Source organism: Suillus subaureus, assembly GCF_016647635.1.
Source record: "Suillus subaureus strain MN1 chromosome Unknown BJ212scaffold_17, whole genome shotgun sequence".
In the NCBI taxonomy this organism is placed as follows: Eukaryota; Fungi; Basidiomycota; class Agaricomycetes; order Boletales; family Suillaceae; genus Suillus; species Suillus subaureus.
Genome location: NW_024538573.1, coordinates 55,404 through 79,040, shown reverse-complemented (window position 1 = coordinate 79,040; position 23,637 = coordinate 55,404). Strand labels below are relative to the sequence as shown.

At 47.6% G+C, this 23,637-nt stretch overlaps 6 protein-coding genes across 6 annotated transcripts; 2 read left to right on the top strand and 4 right to left on the bottom strand.

The window, feature by feature from the left end:
- Positions 1-116: 116 nt before the first annotated feature.
- Positions 117-860, bottom strand: BJ212DRAFT_1355567 (uncharacterized protein). Its single transcript, XM_041335673.1, has 2 exons — positions 374-860; positions 117-314 (listed from the first exon to the last, which is right to left on the bottom strand). The coding sequence occupies exon 1, from the start codon at positions 714-716 to the stop codon at positions 468-470; it is 249 nt and encodes an 82-aa protein (XP_041192737.1). The 5' UTR covers positions 717-860; the 3' UTR covers positions 117-314; positions 374-467.
- A 2,818-nt stretch (positions 861-3,678) lies between these two features.
- Positions 3,679-4,744, top strand: BJ212DRAFT_202636 (WD40-repeat-containing domain protein). The gene is made up of 2 exons (XM_041342623.1): positions 3,679-4,547; positions 4,605-4,744. The coding sequence occupies exons 1-2, from the start codon at positions 3,739-3,741 to the stop codon at positions 4,609-4,611; spliced, it is 816 nt and encodes a 271-aa protein (XP_041192736.1). The 5' UTR covers positions 3,679-3,738; the 3' UTR covers positions 4,612-4,744.
- Positions 4,745-6,370: 1,626 nt separating this feature from the next.
- Positions 6,371-8,586, bottom strand: BJ212DRAFT_1272034 (cytochrome P450; the record flags this gene model as incomplete). Its single annotated transcript, XM_041330996.1, has 11 exons — positions 6,371-6,523; positions 6,572-6,865; positions 6,915-7,091; positions 7,199-7,246; positions 7,299-7,357; positions 7,408-7,718; positions 7,768-7,782; positions 7,837-7,907; positions 7,961-8,042; positions 8,098-8,141; positions 8,191-8,586. 11 exons carry the CDS (start codon positions 8,584-8,586, stop codon positions 6,371-6,373), a joined length of 1,650 nt encoding a protein of 549 aa, XP_041192735.1.
- A 3,480-nt stretch (positions 8,587-12,066) lies between these two features.
- On the bottom strand, positions 12,067-13,911 carry BJ212DRAFT_1272161 (uncharacterized protein; the record flags this gene model as incomplete). The annotated part of the gene is made up of 2 exons (XM_041331003.1): positions 12,067-12,516; positions 12,574-13,911. The coding sequence occupies 2 exons, from the start codon at positions 13,909-13,911 to the stop codon at positions 12,067-12,069; spliced, it is 1,788 nt and encodes a 595-aa protein (XP_041192734.1).
- A 3,450-nt stretch (positions 13,912-17,361) lies between these two features.
- BJ212DRAFT_1355500 (peptidase C1B, bleomycin hydrolase) lies at positions 17,362-19,893 on the bottom strand. Its single transcript, XM_041335672.1, has 9 exons — positions 19,764-19,893; positions 18,998-19,672; positions 18,782-18,943; positions 18,378-18,731; positions 18,227-18,329; positions 18,134-18,177; positions 17,973-18,077; positions 17,609-17,914; positions 17,362-17,559 (listed from the first exon to the last, which is right to left on the bottom strand). Exons 2-9 carry the CDS (start codon positions 19,430-19,432, stop codon positions 17,545-17,547), a joined length of 1,524 nt encoding a protein of 507 aa, XP_041192733.1. The 5' UTR covers positions 19,433-19,672; positions 19,764-19,893; the 3' UTR covers positions 17,362-17,544.
- A 930-nt stretch (positions 19,894-20,823) lies between these two features.
- On the top strand, positions 20,824-23,127 carry BJ212DRAFT_1461711 (Sodium/hydrogen exchanger family-domain-containing protein; the record flags this gene model as incomplete). Its single annotated transcript, XM_041338923.1, has 12 exons — positions 20,824-20,881; positions 20,932-20,982; positions 21,109-21,141; positions 21,193-21,435; positions 21,507-21,597; positions 21,654-21,824; positions 21,879-21,917; positions 21,981-22,133; positions 22,184-22,465; positions 22,518-22,522; positions 22,570-22,714; positions 22,772-23,127. Exons 1-12 carry the CDS (start codon positions 20,861-20,863, stop codon positions 23,125-23,127), a joined length of 1,590 nt encoding a protein of 529 aa, XP_041192732.1. The 5' UTR covers positions 20,824-20,860.
- Positions 23,128-23,637: the final 510 nt, after the last annotated feature.

The window sequence follows — 23,637 nt, the reverse complement described above, 5'->3', positions numbered from 1 at the left end:
ATCCTGTCCTAAAACTGCGCTGATAGCGGTGCAATGGTATCTGATCTAGAAAGGCCAGGACACACGGATACGGCAATGACGTAGGTGGTAGAGTTGTCTGTCTTGGGTGCCTGACAGACGGGAATGCATCTGGGACACGCTGGAGGCGGCGGATGGAAATGATCATTTGAAGGGAGCGGCAGCCTTCTTGGTGGAAAAGTGGATGTGGCTTGGAGGTCGAGGATTAAGAGGGTGCGGTGGCCGCATGACGTTGATGATGTGTATGTCGCGTTCAATGGGTGAGACGAGGGGAAGGGTGAGAACTAAGAACTATGCTAGTGACGCATTTTGGGTTAGTACAACAGTCTATTCTCCGACAGCAGATTGAACGGACGAAAAGTAGTTGTTATAACGTGATAACACTCTGCGGCCTGCCATGCACTCTGCATAGGATTGATCTTGGTACCAATCAGAACCTGGGTCCCTTGCTAACTTTTGCACCATGTCGCTGACAACGTGGACGGTGGAGTCATCTGTCTTGGGTACCTACCCACTGAAGATGGCAGGTGAAAATGACCATTTGAAGGGAGCGCCAGCCTTCTTTCGTGGAAATGTGGAAATGTTGGAGGTGGCTCTTGGAGGTTGGGTTGCCGCAGTTGCAGCATAGAAAGGGTTGATGACGCGTATGTCGCGTTCGGTAGAGACGAGTTAGAATTGAGGATGATAGTGGTGCTCATTGAGCATCATGCACACGAAGGATGTCACAAGCACTACCGAGGCTATTTCTGTCACAATCATACATACTACATTCGACGATCAGAAGAACGTGGTACATGCTTATCGCTTAGCGCTTGTAACACTGGAACACTTACTTCGCTTCAACTGCTATTCACAATGAGCAAAGGCAGATCGTCGAGGGATTCAACTCAACAAACCCACAAATCTAGCGGAGCAGCAGTTGGTGGAAGTGAGGTACGTGGTTTTCGAGGATCGCTTAATTCACTCCACTTCAAACACTGACCATGACGCATCCTTCGTCTAGCACCAACCCCGGCGTGGCAAAATCCGTCGGTTTCTTGGGGAGGTCAAGGACAAGTTAAGGATCTCGGTGAGTCAACGAGCATGTCCAGTGAGTGTCCTGGCATACGACTAACATTGCAACAAGCGCTCGAAAGACTCCCGTAGCCGTAGCCCTGCTCCCCCGAATATCGAGGTAGGTTCCCAAACTTGCCCTTCAGTCACTGTGCTCTCTCTAAATTTTGGTAGCCACGCAGGATCAGGCAGCGCCGTTTGGTATGGAAGTGGAGGGTGATACCCAATCGGCACTTCGGGGTGCACAAGAGGCTACAAAACGCATGCATCCACTTTCTGGGCCTGCGATAACTGCGGCGTCTGTTGGCCAAGACGCACAAGCGGATCTCGATGCTGCTGACAGTTTTCAGGACACATATCTCAAACCCCTCAGGATATTCGACGAAGTTATTGAGAAGATTGCGGATGTATGCAGGCCCTCCTCTCATTCGTAATCGAACTAATCTAGTTCTACAGGTACATCCATATGCAAAGATGGCACTGGGCGCGTTGTCTTTTGCAGTCAAAGTATGTTTTCTCTTTATCTGCTCCTATCTCTCACCGCTTAGCAATCATCTGTACAGATCATTCTAGCTCAAGTGGATCGCGACGCAGCGGTACTCAAACTTCTCAAGAAGATATATGAAGTTTACAGCTTCATGACACAAGACGAGAGCCTCAAACAAATTTTGTCGATGCATGCTATCCTTGGAAAGATTTCTCAGCAGACCCGTGAATATGCTCAATTTATCACAAATTATTCGGAGACCAAGAAATTTTGTGAGTGTTACAAGCTGTTGCGATCTGTACCGTCTCGAGCCACCATAATCACAGGGAAGAGACTTGGAAAGGGCGTCCTCTCAGAAACGGACGATACCATCAAAAAGTACAATGACGTGTTCGAGGGGCTCATGCAAAACTTCCGGGACCAGGTTTCTCGCGACGTAGCCGTACATGTCTACCGTACGGGTAAGAGTTCGGCGTCCTTGTGACTTGATATATATTCATACTTTTTCAGAAGAAATATTAGACCTCAGCGGTATGACTTATGCAGAGGGTGCGGGACCAGATACCAGGAAACAATGCCTTGAAGGGACGCGCACGGAAATCCTTTCCCAGATCACGGAATGGGTCAACAGCACTGGGGACAATGTTCCACGTGTGCTGTGGCTATCTGGCCCTGCAGGCAAGGGCAAATCGGCCATCGCCCACACCATTGCTAAGTGATTCGAGGACGTAGGAGGGCTTGGTTCGTGTTACTGTTTTGACCGCCAGCGAGAAGCAGATCGTCGTCATGAAAAGATCTTTTCCACGATCGCGCGCGACCTGGCTGACCGTGATCCGGAGATGAGGCGGGCATTGGCAGATGCAGTTAAGACCGCGAATTCGCTCAAGAAGACGGTGGATATCATCCAGCAGTGGAAGAAGCTTCTTATCGAACCACTAGAGAAGTCATCTGGGTCAACTGGGGAACCCATCGTGATTGTGGTCGATGCACTGGACGAGAGCGGTGGAGTAGAGACACGGAAAGACCTCCTCAGTATTCTAGCTGGCAAACATCAAAACACCGCTGTTCCCAGAATCACAAACCTCCCAGGCAACTTACGCTTCATTGTTACCTCTCGCCCGCTTGATGACATCAATGACGAGTTTCGTGATGTTCAGCATATTCGACAGATGTCGATGGATGATATTCCGCCGGCAGATGCAGAGCGCGACATCCGTGCTTACGTATCCAAGGAACTGAAAGTGTTAGGTTTCCAGGACAGAGAGTTTGGAGTCCTCGCTGAGAAAGCTGACGGACTATTCGAGTGGGCACGTCTCGCTTGCGGATACATCAAAAAGTCTCATCCTGGGCTATCTCGAATGGATTGCTACAATGCTGTGGTGTCACGCGATCCTGCTGAGACAAGCGCGCTGTTGCACGACATGTATCGCCTCATTTTAACGGATATCATGCACGGGGATACATCCACCAATACCCAGCATTCGCAGAAACTGCGTTCGACTGCGCTAGCGAGATTTCGCTCAGTGATGGGACAAATACTAGGGACAGCTGAGCCCCTTCCTATAGCCTCCCTGAACGCCATGAGGCGCCATTTTCCAACGCAAGAGGACAATTTCGACGTGGAGCTTATGGTAAAATGCATGGGTTCCCTCCTTAGCGGCACCACCAACCTGGATTCCCCAATCCGACCCCTTCATGCATCCTTCCATGATTTCCTGACGGACAAAGCATCCAGTGGAGAGTTTTTCATCGACCTGTCGAAGGCGCAACGCGACCTCGCATTCGCGTCACTTCGAGTGATGGAACACGGTCTTCGCCTCAATATCTGTGATTTGAAGTCGTCGTATCTTCCTAATAGCGAAGATCCAGGGCTGCAAGGACGAGTCCAAAAATGTATCCCCCAACATTTGTCATATTCCTCTCGATTTTGGATTTCGCACGTACGAACCACATCCTTTGACAAGGAACTCGTGAAAGAAGTGAAATTGTTCTTCGACAACGAGCGGCTGTTTTTCTGGCTCGAGTCGCTCGCCCTGATCAATGCGCTCAGCAGTGCAGTTCCTGCCCTCTTACTCATTCCCCAGTGGCTGAAGGTGAGTGCATTGCTACTGAGTGCCAGAAAAAGCGCTCATGTGCAACCACAGGGCCATTCCGAATTCAAAGATGTCTCGTCGACCGCAATGGACGTACAGAGGTTCATTCAAGTCTTCGGCGGCATGATTTTACATAGCACGCCACATCTGTATGTATCAGTACTCCCATTCTCGCCTGCCAACTCTCTGTTATCGAGGAAGTTTTCTGTACGGTTTCCGAATACTCTCCGTGTGGCATCTGGACGTGATATAAATTGGCCAGCTGTTCAGACCGCACTCAGGGGGCACACTTATTCAGTTTTGTCGGTCTCGTTCTCGCCGGACGGCACTCGCATCGTCACTGGTTCGGGCGATAACACTGTTCGGCTGTGGAATGCAGGGACGGGGGAGCCAGTCGGTGAGCCCTTGCGGGGGCACGCTGAGTCAGTAACATCGGTCTCGTTCTCGCCGGACGGCACTCGCATCGTCACTGGTTCGGACGATAACACTGTTCGGCTGTGTGATGCAGTGATGAGCCAGCCGTCGCAATATTGCGCTGTGTCAGATCCTTCAGCCTCATCAAATGAACATCGCGTCATGCATCCCACTCCCATGACATTGAATACTTGGAACAATCACACCATTTGCTTCTCGTCTAACTCCATCCATGCGTTGCGCAACACTTCTGAATTAACGGATGGAGCATCCCATGACGACCGCAGTTCGAACCCCTTTGTGCTGAATGTTAACAGTGGATGGGTGGCAGGACCCAAACACCGACTCTTGTTCTGGGTACCACCTGCTTCTCGACACCCATTCTATAACCCTGTGACTACATTAGTGATACCCAGAGGAGGTCTCGAGCTTGATTTGAGCCGCATGGTACATGGACAGCATTGGCAAAAGTGCCGAGAGGTGTGAGTTTCTGCAAGGCCCTTTCTGTTACTCGCACTTACTAAAATCAATATTTGCAGACCTTAGTACCAACGATGCTGCGGTAATGGATCTCTTATGGAGATTTCACATAGAATTAGACGTGAATGAGTGTACAGTGGATCATACTTCGTGTTCCATTCCATACCCAGCAAATTTAGGATTACCCATGTGAACGACGTGAGCTGACGGTATGGTACTCGTGAGTTTAAAGCTGGTTTGTGAGAGCACATAATGACGGACAAGGCATGTCAATTCCATCAAAAATGCGGTTGCGAGTGCGCCATGGATTGCGTCAAAGTGATGCATAACATCGGTACTTTCTCATGGCAGACTGAGAAGCTGAACAGAAAGACATCATTGTTACGGTCACCTGTAGTCGTTCAAGTTCACGTTGCATCGAGTGCATTCAAAGTGAGCTATAGGATGCGACGAAATATGTAGTTTATTGCTATACAGTACAGCATATAATCGCGATATCTACGACAAAGGCGGTGAGAACGAGAGCAACATGAAAACGATGCGTGTAAAGATGTTGTGGGCTGTGAGGTATGAAAACGCAGCTGGAGGAAAAAAGGCACTGGGCAAGAGCAAGCGAATGAGGAATGATATTGAGGCAATATCAAGAGTAGAAGTTCCGCACGATAGAGGTCATTGAATTTAGGGTGGTATGAGACGCAGGTGCACCAGGGTATCACAACGGACGTCCTTGTCAAGGAGCTCTTCGATAGTCAGTTTCTGGAGACTCAGCAGGAAGAATCTAAGGACTACAATCGAGGTTCATGTCTGTGTATTGAACTCGTGATAAATGTGTGACAATGTGGATCTTTGTATATGACTAGGAGAAGTGAATTGCGACTCACGAAACTGTTGGGAGGGCGTTCATAATACAGTTACTACGTGCGTCTGAGTCAACGCACAGATCCGGAGTCATTGGTCGCAAATCGTAGTCATTGGGTGGTGCATAATGACAACTTCCGTGGTCCACTTTATCCTTTCCAACAAAAAAATAGTAGGGTTCGGCGTAACGGTGTCTTCATTTCCGCTCCAAAGGTGTACTGATCATTGTAGGAACGATCGTAGTTAGAGAAGATAATACAGGGGTCTTGATGCCTGCGAAGTTTGACACGTCGTAATTTGGGAGGAACTGACAATGATGTTGTGGAATAAGAGGGTGGGGCGTCGGCGTAGAAAGACATGAATTGAGGGTGCGTATATCACGTTCGGTGGGTGCAACGAGGATGGGAGATGGCAGGGTGAGAATTAAGATATTCAAATGATGGAGCTTATAAGCTGTTGATACTCGCGACAAACTTGCATCCCAGGACTGGCTCCTCTAAAGATACATCTGAAGGATCACGAGGTTGATAGTTCATCACGTACCTTGAGCACACGAGCAGCAGTACTGCCGTGGCTACCAGTGATGGTGGTGGTTTTCTCTGACTGCGGCGGCATCAAAGCAGGCGGCTGACTCGTAGTTGCATGAACATAAGCATAGTAAGACACAGGAAGTGTAAGCACACAAGTATCGTGAATTAGCTGTCAGACGCGCGGGTATTTATTAACTTGGGTTCTGAATCATCCACTCACAAACGAACATGCGCGAAGTGCAAGTCTCGTATCCTATTGGGAATCGCCTCGACGGAAGGATGATGAAACAACTTGACCAAATACTTTCTATTACAACTTGGTACATTTTTGCATTACAGTGCTAGGACGCACATACCTCTTCTGATCTGAATACAACAATTCGAGCGGGGAGTAAGTCATGGAAAACACAGTAAACTTGCTAGTGCAGCGCAACCAATCATTCATACCGACGAACTCTCAAAGGTACCCCAATACCATCTTCTCCAACAACCCGCGGACGGGGTAAAAGTCCATTCGCAACTTCGATTGGAGTATCAGGTCCATCCCGCATCTCAAACACGAAGTTCTTCACCAGAACCGATAAAACCGCCTATATCGCAGTGAGTAACGTCCAAACTAGCTGATTGGATTCACTCACCTTGAATTCCGTGATTGCAAATTCTTTTCCAAGACACGTCCTAGGGCCGTCGACGAATGTCAGCAGATGCCTATGACCTTGGACTTCCTTGGCCTTCCCACTGATGCCGTCTTCAGCTAGCCAACGAGCAGGCTTAAATTCCTTTGCGTCGGGTCCCCAGATGGCCGAAGAGCGATTGATCGCTGCGACTGGTATCATGATCAATGTCCCTTTCCCTATATATATACTGTTCGTCATTTCCCCAGACTCCGTGTGCACAGGTTCGCTCAAGGGAATGATGTCATCTGCCGCTGCCTGTAGACCTATTGTAAGTGTCTATTTAGATGTAAACATACACACTCACAAGACGAGTGAGCTCGCCCACTGGAGGATGGAGTCGTAGAGTTTCATGGACAACCACATCTAAGTATGGAAGATCGGCCTTTAATTGGTCATATGTCGGATCGGCATTAAACGCAAGCAGTTCCTCTCTGAGGCTGGTTTGGACATCGGGGTGTCGCGATAGCTCGATCAGCGCCCACTGATAATCGCATTAATAGCGTGCACAAACATTATCACAAGGTAGGCTGACCGTAAGACTGACTGTCGACGAAAAGTCAGCTAGTATGATATCAGCGGACAAGAAACCGACTCACTGGATGTCGTCTCATAACCTGCCACAAGCAAGACCTTCACCTGCAGGACGTGAGCTCGCAAATGATGCCTGTGATACATAGACTCCACGGACCTGAGCCACTATTTCCTCCTTCGACATATGAAGCTCGGCATCCTGGCTTTCGGATTTAACTGATCGCCACGTTAAGCAAGAGACCATGATGATCTCTCGGAGAGCGTACTCAACAATCCGATGACGGACTTCTCCTCGTTTCTCTCGCTCATATTCACATCCTTCTCCCGGCGGCTGCGAATCAATAACTCGTTAGATATGTTTTCCATGGTTACGCCAAGCTGCTTGAACAGATTCGTCCGCTGAGTGGGGATCTTGGTAATGATAGGAAACGCTATCGCGTGCAGGATAAATAACTGGTTCCATGCTGAGGCCTGTTGGTTGGTTCCGAAAGTATCGAACACTTCGGTCACGCTGGCTCGCTTTCCATCGAGTGAGCCAAAATCATGGGAGAACCCAGCGATGCCAATCGTATCTAGACTGGTGATGCGTCAGTTAGAGGTATCAATTACAAATTATCTTCGCATACGATATATGATTCATCCTTCGAGTCGTTTCGGTTAGGAATGCCCCTAGCAAAGCCGGAAAAGCTACGCACCAGTTCTGAACTTCGATGACAACGCCGCCACCTTTGCTCGATTCTATAGCAGTGTCCCATGCACCTTTGACCTGCAAAGTATCAAGATAAGAGATGGTGTATTCCCCACATCGCAAATCCTTACTTTGTATGCTGAGTCATAAAACACTGAAGTGAGTTTCCGAATCGCTGCATTACTGAAACCTGGCATGAGAGCCTTCCGCTGCCTAATTCACAGGTAGTAGATAAGTCGCTGGCGCGAGGACAAGAGCTCGACAGTACCTCCTGTGGTTTTCACCATCTGACAATAATACCCCTCTGCCGATCTGACGAGAAATATCAGACAGACAAAGTAAGATGATGACGTTAACATACTAATGGCTCCAGAATTGCCAACGATATGGGCGTTTGCACATATGTCCATGTCTCTCGGGCATAGAAATGTGCTACAGCTCTTGGGTCACACAGCACGACTACAGTCTTCCCGAAGACGCTCGGAATCATATACGCTAACCCATATTTCGTCGCCCAATGATCATACATTCCACCAGGATCTTTAGATGCGGCGATGTTGTGCGAAACGCCATACAAGAAGCTGGTACGAGGGGGACCCCGCAGTTGAGTCGTCTTCAATCGCCAGCGAAGCGCGCTTGAGACTTTGACAAAAGTCCATAATGCAGCAAATGAACAAGCAACATTGAATGCGCCAACCGAGCGTACGGTTGTCCAGAGACTTAATGGAGAAGGCACAGAAATGCGGAGTATCTTCATCATTACTGTTTGATTCAAAGCAGGAACTATTGGGATACTTATAAACCGGGGTTCTGTGGCTGCTGGCAGTCATCAGGCAAACCCTCCAATACATACGTATAGACCTTGATTCCGTATGCGAGTAAAATTGAAATGGAAATTGGAAGAAGACTGGCCAATATTTATGCAGTTGCCAGTCGGAACTTCCTCTGCCGGGTCTGCCCGCAAAGTTTGTACATGTAACACAATCTCGTGACGAAGAGCCTCGTCATGGCAAGGGGCCAAACGGTCGACCGTCCTTGCGATGACCGAATTTTCGGCGAAGAGTTCGCTAATTGTTGCTCATTAGTTTTCGTGTTACTGTATAACATCGGTGGCAATTGCTCGTGGCAATCTACATGGCAATAGTTCATTAGTTTTACAAATAGATCATTGTCCAGGAGTCCTGGACTCCTGGTGGACCAGGGGTCCCAAGCCTGTGATGTTGTGGGCAGGATGTGAAACTACAGGGAAAGATGTTCTAACAATATTGATGGCGATGGAGAGAGCAACTGCCTGTCAACAACCTCAAAGCATATAACCTGTGCTGTGCACCATTTTCAGGCGGACAAGCTGATGGATCGGCATGGTGGGAAAGCCTTGCAGTTAGTGTCGACAGACATCCTTTGAACCTTTGAAGGCACTTGCAATCACCCTCTTATCTATCGTTCCCCATGCTGCCGACATCATATGCATCTAATCAGATACGGGTAGCACTCAGTCTCCGAAGCACTACAATCCCACAGTAGATATATTTGAAGCACTGTGGCAGAAGTGGCGAGAATTTCTGCCACTTCTGCCGGCACAATTGGCCGCAAATAGTTCTGCCCCCTGCACCAGGAGCTACACACCAAAGACTGCAAAAACACTGTCAGGAGGTTTCGAACCAACTCAAAGAGAGACAGATTTCGACTCTGTGGTAACCACTTGGCTAAGACCAGTTAGATGGATCTCTGAGGAAACTATCCATGAGTCAGTGGTTCCGATAGAAAAAAAACTGTCATTCGGGGGCTGGCGTCGGCATCAAGCTACACCCAATCAGATGAACCTCCAAAGAATTGCCAGTCTGTCCGTCAAGGCGTGTTCCGATAGAAAAGAACTGTTGTCGGCAGGTTTCGGAATTGCACAGCAGAGAGAAACAGATTTTTGACTTTGTGGTGACCACCTGGCTAATATCAGTTAGATGGACCTCCGAGGAAACTATCCATGGTGAGCCGATGTCAAGGTATGTCCCAATAGAAAAAGGTTTCGTTCGGCAGGCTTCGAACCTGCGCAGTCCAAGAGAAACAGATTTTGATTGCGTTGTGGCAGTCACTTGGCTAAGAGCAGTTAACATCAACCTCCGATCCGACGAGATCAACGAGTGAATTACCTTGTATACAGTACCTGCAACAAGGTCAATGATTGTGGCTGTACGATCCCACCTTTAACCTCGTGAGTATCAATAGTTATTCACTCATGTATAGATCCTTCAAGATCTATCTCGAGTAGTCATAGCCAACTGGTGCCAGAACAGATTAGAATTCTTGGGTGGTGCGGATTCAGAACCCGTCGACAAACGTCTTATCCATATTCACTCATGGACAGTTCTTCAGAGGTTTATCTTGACTCGCAGGCCGAAGGACTGATTATTCAGAAATCTGTTTCCCTTGGACTGTGCAAGTTCGAAACCTGCCGACAAGTGTTTTTCTCTCTCGGAGGACACCTTGACATTCACGCATGGATGGTTTCGTCGGAGGTTCATCTAACTGGTGTTAGCTAAGTGGTCACCACAACAGAATCGAAATCTGTTTCTCTTGGACTGTGCTTGTTCGAAACTTGCCGTTCGACAGGTTTTTTTTCTAGCGGAACACGCCTTGAAGATTTGCTGGATGGTTTCCTCAGAGGTTCATCTCAACTTCGTCCTGGCTAAAGCGGTTACTACAACAGGGTTTAAATCTGTTGGACTGTGCCAGTGCAGGTTCGAAACCTGCTAATGACAAGGTTTTTTTATATCAAAACATGCCCTTGAAGATTCACTCATGGATGGTTTCCTTGGATGTCCATCCCAACTGTTTCCACCACAGAGTACAAACCTGCCGATGACAAGGTTTTTTTTCCTATCGGAACACACTTCGACATTCACTCACGGATGGTTTTGTCGGATGTTCATCTTAACTGGTCTTAGCCAAGTGGTTTCCGCAACAGAATCAAAATCTGTTTCTCTTGGATCGCGCAGGTTCGAAACGTGCTGAATGACAGGTCTTTTTTTTATCGGAACACAAATATTGACTCATGGATGGTTTCCTCGGAGGTCCATCTAGCTGGTCTTAGCCAGGTGGTTACTACAACAGAGTCAAAATCTGTTTCTCTTGGAGTTGGTTCGAAACCTGCTGACATCATTTTTGCGGCGCATAGATCCTCGGAGGTCCATCTTAACTAAGCCCAGTCATTGTACTGAAACCTCTTATGTGATAGTCTATCCATGAAAAGGAATTCACTTTCATGCCTCGCGATGGCTTCAGCTTTTCCTCGGAAAGTTTTCCAGTTATCATCCATAACTTATGGGCGTTCGAGAAGATGACCGAGAACTTAAACACCATTCATACACTATAAGTGTGGATTCCATCGAGCTTGCTCACTGTTTAGTTATTCTCATTCATTACTTTCAATTTCTCAATGCACTCACAATCTCATCTGACCAAGTGAAACCAACCCTCGCGAGGTGATTGTATTACATCCACCATCAAGCATGCATTGCCTTAGGACTAAAATGATGTAAACTTGGTGGTGGCCCTTCATCAGACAAACCTCTTAAAGGAAAGGAATGTCACGGTGCGTAAGCATCTTCCGACTACTGGCAAATGCAACCCCTTAAGTTGTGCTTTCTGAAAGTTATATCATCTGTCGAAACCTGTATTGAAATGTGCTCATTCTTATCGCACATGTAACATATTGTCTGACAGCGAATTTTCCGCAGCTTTCTTGATTATTACCCTGGCTCGCTGCCTTCCAAAGGATACTACTGACGATGGACAATTAGTGTACCTTTGATGCATTCTAGTACACGACACCAGTACGTGTGGGACAAGGTTACCGCTGGCGCTCGGCCTCTATCTAATGTCAAGGTGTGTTCCACTAGAAAAAACCTTGTCGTTGGCAGGTTTCGAACCTGAGAAGCGATTCTGTTCCCCGACTCTACGAAGTAGAGAGTCCCGCAACCTACGTAAACGTCCAGGCCCATCTGTATTTTCATGTGCGCCGGGGACTGCCACCGCTACGATATCCTAATATTCATGAAATATATACAGTAATGGTATGTACATCTGCTGAATTTTTTTGGTATCCTATGCAGAGTAATACTCTATGGAGGACAATATTTTCTAATGTAAGGGACATGCCTACGTCCCTGCCGCACCCAAGGCTCCCTGACGTGGGGAGCCCTCCACCAGTCCGCCGTTCACTGCCAAAACTTCAGAGACATCACGTAGGTACACAGTCAGTCAATAAACTCATCAAAAAAATAAATCCTAAAGAGGTAGAGCAAGCCAAAGCCAACGCACCCCACCAAGCAGCTTCAGTTGAACCTAAGTCTAAATTATCAATCACAACGATGCCATATGCATGTTGGACCCCTCTCCCCATCACGCTCGAGTTGCAGTAACAACTATCATAGATATTCGCAAACTGCAGCATGCTGGCTGTGACTACCCAGATTGCATTGACGATTGCCAAGAATTTTCCACCCCATCTCAAAAGGTTCGATAGGACCTTTGCGAGACGCATTGTGATAGAAAAGAAAGGACTCCAACTGGATCTGCCCGAGTATGAATATGTGTAGTGCGAAATGATGCTCGACGTGACGAGCATCGCCCACACCATCGTAGCCAGTGCGCCGTAGATGATATAACCAAGAGATCTACAACCAAGACCCTATCGTGTCCCGTTTGTCAGCGACAAGTACAGGCATGTGCACCAAACGATGCTTACCACAGCCGGAGTAAAATACACAACCAGCACCGCAGCACCAGTTGTTGCCCACTGCAAAGCTATGGGCAGGAGCGATGCCACAAACATGCGGAAAAATATTCCTGATGCCCAGGGGCTCCGTATTCCGTATCTTGGTGCTGCGTGCCGAGGAAGTCTACAGTAAGCATTGACTTCGGACGGGTTTCCAGACCTGTTGCTGGGCTCAATAACGTCCCTCCCGCCCGCATTCTTCCATATATCACCCACCCTGACCGGTCTGTGCATTCTGGAATTGTTGGAGGCCATTCGAAAAGCATCGAAGACATCCTCTGCCGACCGAGACCATGGGATGGCCCTGGCATAGTTATAGACGGGTGGAGTTGAATTTTCGTCAGGAGAGGAAGGCTGTTCCAAAGTGGAATCAATGGATATTGCTCGTCTTTCAGAAAGGTCTGATGCCTTCATGACTCCATGATGGGTGGCTACAAATGCCATTGCATCTGCATTGTCCATGGCCCGTCTAATGCGCACATAGTCACACTTCGGAGATAGCTGCAGCCAACCTATAACGATTGGTATGAGCCACAACCAAACTGACCCTGCGCCTTGACCGTTGGAGTTGATGTTGGCGTTAACGTCCGATAACGAGCCGACGACTGTCAATAGGTATGCAACGATGACCCAAGCAATGCATGTCGCAGATGCGATGGACCAAGTGAGAGTATAATCGAGAAAATCGGCAATCGTCGGCCACCAGTCGTCATTCTCCGGCAGGACAATGAGGGAGCTAAGTAGTGAGTCTTCATTTGTTATTTTCAGTGGTGTTTGTTGAAGGCTTATAAGGATGCGGACAGCGTGTCTGGCGTTGGGGAAGGACACATTCTCAAATCGGCGACTGATCCACCGAGCGTTGAGAATAGTTAGAATCATCGAGTAACCGGCGAGCACTGGTGAACCGACTGTGAGGATAGCAGACATGAAGTTGTCAACTCTATGTCTTGCACCGAAAGGCAGCTGAGAAATGAGCGCAAGGTAGGGTAATAGCCAAGCACTGAACTGCTGCGAAGTGTTTGCCCAGGTGGGCTTCTGTGTTCCAGGGCCGCACTGTGAAAGACACGCATCATAGGTGAATCCAACTGCTTGTAAGATCTCCGGCGACGTGTTTGCTATATTTCCACCATTTTCATCCACTAATCCTGACGTGTTGAGTGTCAGACTCGCATTATGTCTGAAGTTGATAAAACAGTCGGTAAAGTTGACCGCATACGTCCCCCAGAGAGACGCAAGCAGCAGGAGGAACAGTCGGATCTCTGGGAGAATGGTAAGCAGGAGCCAAGACTGGATTTCGAACTCACTCATTGTATCGCGCAATAGCTGCATCACAGGGCAGAGTGCACCAATAGAATTATATAAAGGATTTCCTGATCCACAGCTCCAGGAGATTGGCGAAAAACTTGTTTGGCCAACAGCCGTTTAACATCGTTATTCAGAACTTCTATGTTCAAACTTGGCAACTCGTTATCAACTGATATCTCTTTGAAATAATACAGGAACTTACCGTGTCCGATTTCAGCCGAACTCTCCGAATCAGTGAGAACGGTTACTCGAAATTCACGAGCCTCGAGCATAAATGTAACTGCAGGAGTTTCGCGGATACCATATCTAATTCAGTCATCCTAATGATCCGAGGAGATATACGCCAACTGCTACCTTCGAGGCAAACCAGACATGCAGTGAGAAGCAGAGCAAAGAACTTCGTGTTTGCGTCTACACATGTGGGAGTTGTGGATTGGTTGAAGATTAAACCAGACTTGGTCGACACCGCAGAATTGTTTAGATAGCGGATTGCAGTAATGCGAGGTGGACAGATATGCATCTGGTGAGTACATCCTGAAGAATGAACATTACCATAATTTAGAACCGAGCACAATATAGAAGGAAGCACCAGCCTGTAACGTTTCTACGTGTCATGTACTCAGTGCGTCGCTTGCTGTGCAAATGCGGGAATACTTCAGAATAAACGAGTCTACGCCTCCGAGTCGAGGCTCTGGCTCGCCACTACAGGGAGGACAGTTGTCCGCTCCTGACGCCTGAATCCTGATGGTCTAGGTGAAAGTAGTCTTGAGTGAGCCTCCAGATTCATTCCCGCAATATGTATCTGGAGAGGTCTAGAGGACGAAATTTTCAGGATCATCCCTGATTCTACGTTATCTAAGTGGAACTCGAGACAGACAGGAATCCTGCAAACGAATCTGCATCCGTGGGAATTTGATGACGGCGGGAAAGCTGATGACTGTACAAGCTTGCATTAAACTGACTATTAATATTATGTAATATTGATGCCTTCTTGAAGTTTCTAAATGTAAGTATCACAGTGGCCTAGCTATGAAGGGGTGTCCTGCTGTCAAAAATTGCTCGTGTTCAAAAACGAGTTACGGTCTTGCTTTTCATATCCGAGATTGTGCCGAATGTATTGGCCCAAGTACAGTGTGTGATATCTTGCTTTGTTACTTCCCCTGCGTTTAAAGATCCCTGACAAACATTACATTGCACATATACTATTGTAGAGTATGATGTGACGGAGTGCCTCGCTTATCAGCTTGCGCACGAGCGCATGAAAATGGACAGACAGGAATGGAAAATACAGACGGCACAGAACCAGCCTCAACCAGGTTAATTCTGTCCATGGAAATGAGTGGCTAGTCACGGTCTCAAAGGATGCTCTGTTGGCCCAGGAGTGCTTACGTCGCTATCATGATGCCTCAAACTGCCTGTTTGCGCAGTTTTCTCTCAAAACTCACAAGGTTCAAAGTAGTTGTCACTTCAGCTTATACTGGTGTGCCTTTTGCCAGTATCTGTAGACGTCCTTTCAGTGGTTGACCCCTTCGGTGTCAGACGATACATCCTGCAGTGTGTACCCGCGTCATTTATCTTCAAAAATGATACTCTTAACGATCTAATGGTCAACAGGGCGGGCATCATTAACAATTCTTCCGATTCCATTACGAACGTGCGCGCCGACTGCTTTGCGATATTAGTATTACCAAAGAAGAAGAAAAAGTCCCCCGATTTGCGCTCGCCATATTTGTTTTAGTCATCGGATCCGATGCGACCGTCACGGTGGGTGTTTCATGGCAATATATATGCGCATGAAATAAATGTTGTGTCCACGGCTGTTGCATCGAATTCCCGCCGATCGCTGAGTATTGTGTTTGTTGACCCTGGAAAATTCAAGCCCGATCAGTTAGTACGTCCTATTTTTCGTATGCGCGAGGATACATCTAGGTGTTTTTTGTGTTTTGCAAAATACGTTACTGACCACGTGAATTTTTGCTGCGATCCAGTAATTCTCCGACGGAGATATCAAATGTGGGGAGGACTTCTCTGGTCGAAGTATCACCATCAGTTGTATTTTAATATACACGTAGAACGAGAAAATGTCGGGTTCCAGTTATCCTGCCGAGTCCCGACGATGTGATGCCTGGCTTATCTGAGCGCGTACTCGAAAACCACGAGCAGACAAGAACCTAGAATCAGGCCATCAAACGAATGTTGGACGGTACAAGAGACAGTTGACGAGGAAGAGGAACTTGGAAGAATGTTGATTGACAGTCACTAATTCCGTCAACGCTGTTCCTTGTCTCTGAGGAAGTATAAGGTCATCGGGGTACGTCATGGACTAACTTGATATTGTCGTGATTGTCTAAACCTTTAGAGGGAGGTGTGATGGCTGTGACCATGACTAGTGTTTCAGAAATCTTTGACCAAGCGTAGCAGTTGCAAGGTGACCGGCCTACTAATGGCATAAGCGAATTGCAAGTACTACATATAAGGGAGCAGTGAGTGAGTTGGAGAAAAATGAAATGAGATATCGACCGGGTACATATCGGAAGTATCAACGCAAATAAGCATCACCTTCTCAACTTTGTCGCTGCGCTGGCAGGGCCACCGCAGGTTCAAATGATGGAACGATGAATGAGAGACTGATGACTTGGGCAAGCGTTCTGTGGTTGTGAAGAAACAATAGTCGTAATCAATTGGATACGCTCCTGCAGGTTCTGCTAATATTTGTGCCATGCAACAGCAATGACAATTCTAGCAAATCAATTAGAATCGGACCCATAAGTATATGCAGGATATAAAAGCTGATCGTCGTCATACACTGTTCCCCCACCCTCAAAGAGATCCCCCCAGAAGATCCCATATCACCTCGCACAGAAAATGCATTTCTCCCTGCTCGCCGGTGTTGTTGCTTTGACAGTATCTATTGTGTTTGTCGGTGCATGTTCGACTGACGGTCAAACTTGCAGAACAGTATACGATTGCTGCAGTGGCTCGGTTTGTGTCGATGCTGACGTGAGTATGAGCAGGTCGCTGTGATCAATTGTGCGATAGACGAAGCTGGTTTGAAGGATTCATTCATGAATGTTCAAGTGGTGGTAAAAGGAAAAAGATTGTTGAGCAGGTTTCGAACCTGCAACAGATTTCTGTCCTGTCACGCTTACCACTTGGCTAGAGCTCGTCAAAATGCACTACGAGTCGATCGAGATTGACAGTAGATCTAGAACCACATGAAAATGAAATGAATACTAGTTTGCATTTACATTCGACGACAACACACGTCAGGAATGAGCGAGTCGGGGGCTGGCACCAGCACCGTTACAATTATACTATCTTCTTCAGGCCATGGTGTCCTCGCAATTGCTATGACGTTATTAGCCTGCTAGCTCTTTTCGTCTTCGGTTATCTCTGAGCTGTTACTGTATAATCTATGCAAAACCAGATCTTATGCTCTTCCTAGGTTCTCGTCTTGGGCCTAAGTCGTGTCAAGGTTATGCAAGGCAAGAGTATTCTAGTTTGGTTTTAGAGTACCACGCACGCTCAACAAGTCCACGAACCTCACCGACAACATCTTGGGACTGATCTACAAACATACAAACAAATGGTATATATGTGGTATAGAAACTACACAACGAGGGCCCGCTCTAGTATTCAAGCCAAAGCACCCTGGGTAAAGTAATTAGCATCTTGCATGTGCAGAATAACACTGTCTTACCATGGGATCCCAAGCGGGCAATACCACCTTCTCCCCCGACTCGAAGATCTTTACATGCTCCTTTGTCGCAAAAGACTTGTGCACCACAACCTGGAACACAAACTGATTGAACCACTTATCACTCATCACATTAAAACCCTTGACGCCACTATCTTCACCCCAGGAGTTCTCCACCTTAAATCGGACGGGGCGACCAGTCTTCTCGTCCACATGCACGCCGGAGATAACCATTGCATGTGTCATGGCGGACTCGTTTGTCTGCAGCCGCTCGGCCTTGGTAAGCCCCAGCGTGATGTTGAATGCTTGCTGTAAGGGGAAGGAGTGGATTTTTAAAACCGTTATTCCTATGTTAGACACGGCTTACCTCGTATTCGAAATAGTCGGTGTCCATGATACCGATATCCTTGCTGGAGTCGGAGAATTGACCTACATCACAACCGAAGAAGACTGGCTGGCCGGCCTTGATAGACTGAGTGGGGTCAAAATCAAACAAAGTAATCGAAGGATGAATCCGAAATTGCTTACTCGGACTATGGCCTGCTTGAGGTCATCGATCGCAGTGTTCACATCTGCTAGCGGTTAAGCTCTTGTAATGCAGACTTGATGGACATGGCTTACACAAAACAGGTCGTCCGCCCCAAATGTTGCCGAGCTTGTCCACGGTGAATAGCTTGCCGTAGTCATTTCGCGGGTCGTTAATAAGGGAGAAAGACTCCGCCGGCTTGAGACTTGTGAATGCACATTCGTCAGGATTATCACATGCACTAACCGAGAACTTGGCCGTGAAAGCCTTGTAGAACTCCAAAGGAGTACCCTCCCACTTCGCATACTTGCCATCTTCAGTGTAATACTCCCAAGTGAAGGCCGCGTTAGGCTTAGGAGGAACACCGAGGGTTGCGCTCATAATGGTATAAACCTCTTGCATAAGCTCTTCCTTCTTCGCACGAAGGGTTGAGATAGCTAATTCCTGCGAGACGTTGTGATCGGCCTTCAGTGATGAAGAGAGGGTGCGAAGAGTGAGAGCATGCTCTCGGAGCTTCATCTTCAGAAGAGTGTTGATGGGACTCGAGGCACTTGAATGGAATGACTCGGGATAAATTGGCTGAGGAACAAGACCGTATGTCTAGGAGACGTTGAAGGTATGCCATACTATTGTCTTTAAGGAAAGCATACCTCAAGCAAGTTGACAGCCATGTCCCATTGACCGCCGTCGCTAATGAGGTCCTTCGCGAGGAAGTTGACTAGGCGATCATCGACAGGCAGGTCTGCATTCTCGATAGCAAGCTCGAGGTAATAATTGGACTTGTTCAACTTGTCCCAGAAAAAGAGGTAAGACTATAGCATTTGTGAGTGAGGAGCTAGCGAGAACCAATGACCATACGCGGTCACCTGGGAGAGCTGGAATTCCTTGAGCTTTAGTTTCTTCATGACTTCATGTCGAATGACGTTGGTAGTTGCGAAGAGCCAACATCTACCACTGGACTTCTGGTTTGTGACGGGTCCAGTTTTGAACTCCACCTCGTGATTGAAAACATGGGGTATCGCAACGCCGGCCGGACGACTGGTAAGCGACGACTTTATGTTGTTATGCGCAAGGATTGTGCGGGCAAGCTGGATCTTTGGGTCCGCAGCGGCGGCGGACTCCCATGTATCGACATTAGACAGTGAAATTGAACCGTCGGTTGCCAAAGGCGGCGAACCCGCTGTGAGTGACGTGGAGCTTTGTGGGCGAACAAAGGCTTTCTCGTTGAGTGATTCAGATTCAGATGTTGTGTTCAGAGTGCCCGAAACTTGAGCAGGAACCTTGGATACAGATGAACCCATCGTTGCAAGGAAGACTTGATGCACGTCGCAGTGTGAACAGGAAGAGATAGGCAGCTGTAGACCAGAATAAGACCTTTATAGGTCGCTTGGTATTATTGGGTATGATAAGACTGGGAGCACTTCTAACCAGCCCGTGATGATTGGTCCGGAGAATTTATTGGTCCACGCCGTAAATGATGGCATTGACTAACCCCAGAAGCTCCTGCCAAGATATACCGCCCCCGACTCGCTGAAATGAAACTGAGCCTTAGTTAGCCTCGAAAATATCTGGGGAGACGAAAAAACTCTATCTGGACGTGGTTAAGCCGTCTGCTTAGATACGATCCCGTACCTAGTCTATCTGTACTCGTGGGGAATTCGGATGTCAGATTTTGGACGAGATAGAGGCAATCATGCTGCGTGTTGTCTGAAACTTCCGCCGGAGGAAATCAACCCGGGCTTTGGTTATCCGCCTTGGGTTCCGATCGGAGAGAGGTGTGGGAATTATAATATTTTAGGAAATTTCGAACACGCCCCCATATGGGTCGCTGTCCCGCTTAGGTCAGGTCAGCGTTCAGCGTGCTCGCATCCCGAACTGAATGAATTGAGCAGCGATGCGAAAAGCTCTTCGCATCCCGGATATTACGCATCTCCTTTTTTCCTTTTATCATTCCATCTTTGTACTTTAGACACCTCGTTCAGGTCACTTGCGCTTCTTATCAAAAGACGTCGAATCAAACGCGTTTCAACCCTGTAGAAACCATCTCAAGTCTCTCATATCTACTCGTTTCAGTATTATGTACAACGACACGCGTTTTCCGTGGAATTCGGAATGCTGTAATATATTACTCGGCTGTCTATTCTAGGTATCCCCGCCCTGATCTCCCTTTCCGCCGGGTTCCTCATTGCCCACAGACCTCCACACGTCGCCAACTACGACGAACGCGCAATGTCTGGGGTCAGCGCCAGTTTGCGTGTCCAGGTACCGGAAGTTTCCCGCAGTTTTTATATCTTGACTTGGACAGAGTCCTAGCGTTGCTGCGCTACATCTTCTGCGTGAACCGTTCCTGGAATATCTTTTGCAAGTACTAATAGCAATAATCTGTCTTATCTACCAGTGATTTGGCGTCGTCTCTCATGTTTCCGCCTTTCAGAAGCTTTCACACCAATAGACTAGCGTCAAGTGTCTACTAGTAAAGGGTCCCTATCTTTTGGCTGGACTTGAGTATAGTACTGCTTGGCGTCGATTATCGAGAATTTGCTCAGCGCTGGGTTGAAGAGTCATGACAGGGTCATTCACGGCATTACACGTGGTGAGCCTAAGCGTATCGCCGATAAATACTTGGTGAGGTCCGACATCAACAGGCTCGATTAACACTCTTGTCCTTACGTCCACCATCTCTCCAAAGGTTCCTCCAAAGGTTTTATCACCCGTTTCTTTCTGCCATCATGGATTTAGGTTTACTGCAAGTCCGTAATGCTGTTGACTGCTCTCCATCATCACAAACTCGGTTTTTTAGGTGTCCGCGCCAGGGTTGGCGTACATTTGTCTTGGTGGTTTTGTAGTCCTGGTTCGTTTTATTCCCCTTTGGATACATCTATTCGCCGCTGTTCAACCGCTTGTTATCCGCTATCATCCATGTTGCCCCGCACTGCTCTTACTCGTAATGTCTGCGTGTGCTGATTCTTGACCGCAGTTCTCGATGATATCCCTCCTAGTAAAAGAGAAGGTTTGATAACCTCCATATGTCATCTTAATCAATGATAAATACCTTCCCCAGCTTTATATCAATGAAGTCGTCCTCGGCACCGGCTTCGGGGTCATCATAGGTCCTTACGTCGCCAATCTATTCACACCTCGCGAATGGGGTCCCTTGGAAAGTACCGTAACATTAGAGGTTATGCGCATCGTCCTCGCCACTGGCTTGTTCGCGGTCGGAGTCGAATTACCATGTGCATATATGAAAGAGCATGCCAAAAGCTTACTCATAATGGTCGTGCCCACCATGGCCTTTGGCTGGGTCGTTATCGCTGGCATGTACATCCTCGCCAAGTTAAATTTCACTCGCTGATCATCATCACAGGCGTCATACAGGCACTGTTTCCGGAACTCAATTACATCTCGTCTCTTTGCATTGCTGCCTGTTTGACCCCTACGGACCCAGTCGCATGTGCTGCCATCACCCGTTAGTCCCATCGACCATGACATCATAATTAACCGGTGTCTAAATTTGTTCTACAGGTGGCAAATTTGCCACTAAACATGTCCCTGTGAATATCCGTCGGATATTGTCTGCAGAATCCGCAGCGAATGATGGTCTCGCGTACCCGTTCCTTGCGATATCCATTTACCTCACCGTAGAGACGTCCGTTCGAACTGCTCTTGGCAAGTGGTTCCTGGTGGGATGGCTATGTTTGTGCTCTTCTATTCGACGCTTCGTAAGGTATTTATCATGTCCTACAATAGACCAGGTCATACTTGGCACTGTTTTAGGCGCCGTCCTAGGTCAGCGAAGCCGTTCGATCATTTGCGTACATCCATTTGATTGCTTTTACCCTTGTGATCCAGGCCTTCTATTTTCGAAGCTCATGAAGCTATCCCACAATAAGGGCTTTATAGATCGCGAATCATACGTGGCACAGTACCTGGCTCTGTCCATCTTTACTATCGGAATCGCGAGTACCATCGGTGCAGATGATCTTCTTGCAGCATTTGCAGCAGGTCTGAGTTCAAACTGCATGCATGATCGCTCGGGTCTGACATCCATATAGGTTCTGCAATTTCTTGGGACGGTCACTTCAATGTACAGACAGAAGATGACACATTTTCTTCTGTCATAGACTATGTCCTGAACTGTGGCTGCTTCATCTACATCGGCGCTTGGCTACCCTTTGACGACTACAACTCTCCTGAATATGGTATCACCCCTTGGAAGCTCGTTCTTCTTATGATTGCTATTTTGGTTCTAAGGCGAATTCCACCCTTATTGGCGCTCTACAAGTTTGTGCCCGAGATTACTTCCTGGAAGGAAGCGTTATTCTCTGGCCACTTTGGTGAGTAGTTATCCTAGTTGTGCTGTCGCTTTTATCTAAATCCTGTATACAGGTCCAGTAAGTCGGTTGAACACCATTTCTCATCATTCACTTACGCGTCCTAGATGGGAGTCAGCGCGGTTTTCGTGTCTAACCTAGCTCTTACCCGTCTACCCACTCCGGAACACCCGCCTGCAAATCAAGCCCAATATCTAGCCGCAACTATTCAGCCTATCGTTTCCTTTGTCGTTCTCGGTTCTATTATCGTTCGTAAGTGCTGTCGCAGGTAGTGTTCTCGTATTTGTCGCTGAATTAGAAGGTATACAGATGGCTTGTCTATCCCGTCTTTCAACATGGGTCGTGGTGTACACTCTCGCACGATTTCGTTGACCATGACGTGGACTAGCCGTAATCGTGTCACGGTCCCAGATTGGGTTCTTTGGGCCCGTGCTCCCGATATTGTGGAGTCAAGTGCAGATGAAGATGTAGAGCAAGGCTCCACCAAGACTCCTAAAGGCACCGATGAATCTGCTGTGATTCCAGATACCGGTCCCTCGGGTGCAACTTTCGAGGATGTTCCTGGGTCGGTCGTGACCAGACGTCACAGTCGTGGTAAGGATGACTCTTCTCCAGAACTGGTGCAGGTCAGTACTTTGTTTTCTATCAATAGTCCACCAAACTAATCTGGCTGCAGGTTGAGGCTGTCAACAATCACGTTGGACCAGTGATTCTGGACAATGGTGCTTCGAATGATAATCAGATTAAGAATGTGCACTTCCCGTCTGCTCAATAACAACTACCGAGTGTCCGTGGACTGGCATGTATAAATTGTACTGACTTGTGCGGTAGTCACGGCTTGTCATGTTACATACGATACACTACCCACATTGAAACCTATGTTCCCCCTTTGCATTCCTTACTACTTCTTCACTTGCCCCTTTACCCTCCACGTTCCTTCGTGATGGGGATAATGACATGCACACATTCCCAAAAATGTTACCCGTTGGGTTACAGATGAGTCCATGTGACGAACGATCAATTGCGCAAGTGTGGATGAGGATGGCAAAATAAACACAAGCGGGTATGTATGCGGCAAATGGTCCAAACACTATGAAACCTCTACGAACTATAAGTTAATACCTATGTAATGGCGTAGATTAGTCCTGGATGGGAACCACTGATATAGTACATGT

What these genes read in the sequence shown, in the direction of transcription:
- BJ212DRAFT_1355500 (XM_041335672.1), bottom strand. Translation starts at nt 19,432, where the DNA reads ATGGGTTCATCTGTATCCAAGGTTCCTGCTCAAGTTTCGGGCACTCTG. An exon ending in CTTTCACGGCCAAGTTCTCG is followed by an intron (nt 18,330 to 18,377) that starts GTTAGTGCATGT and finishes ACAAGTCTCAAG; the next exon opens with CCGGCGGAGTCTTTCTCCCT. An exon ending in CCGACTATTTCGAATACGAG is followed by an intron (nt 17,915 to 17,972) that starts GTAAGCCGTGTC and finishes TTCCCCTTACAG; the next exon opens with CAAGCATTCAACATCACGCT.
- BJ212DRAFT_1355567 (XM_041335673.1), bottom strand. Translation starts at nt 716, where the DNA reads ATGAGCACCACTATCATCCTCAATTCTAACTCGTCTCTACCGAACGCG.
- BJ212DRAFT_202636 (XM_041342623.1), top strand. Translation starts at nt 3,739, where the DNA reads ATGGACGTACAGAGGTTCATTCAAGTCTTCGGCGGCATGATTTTACAT.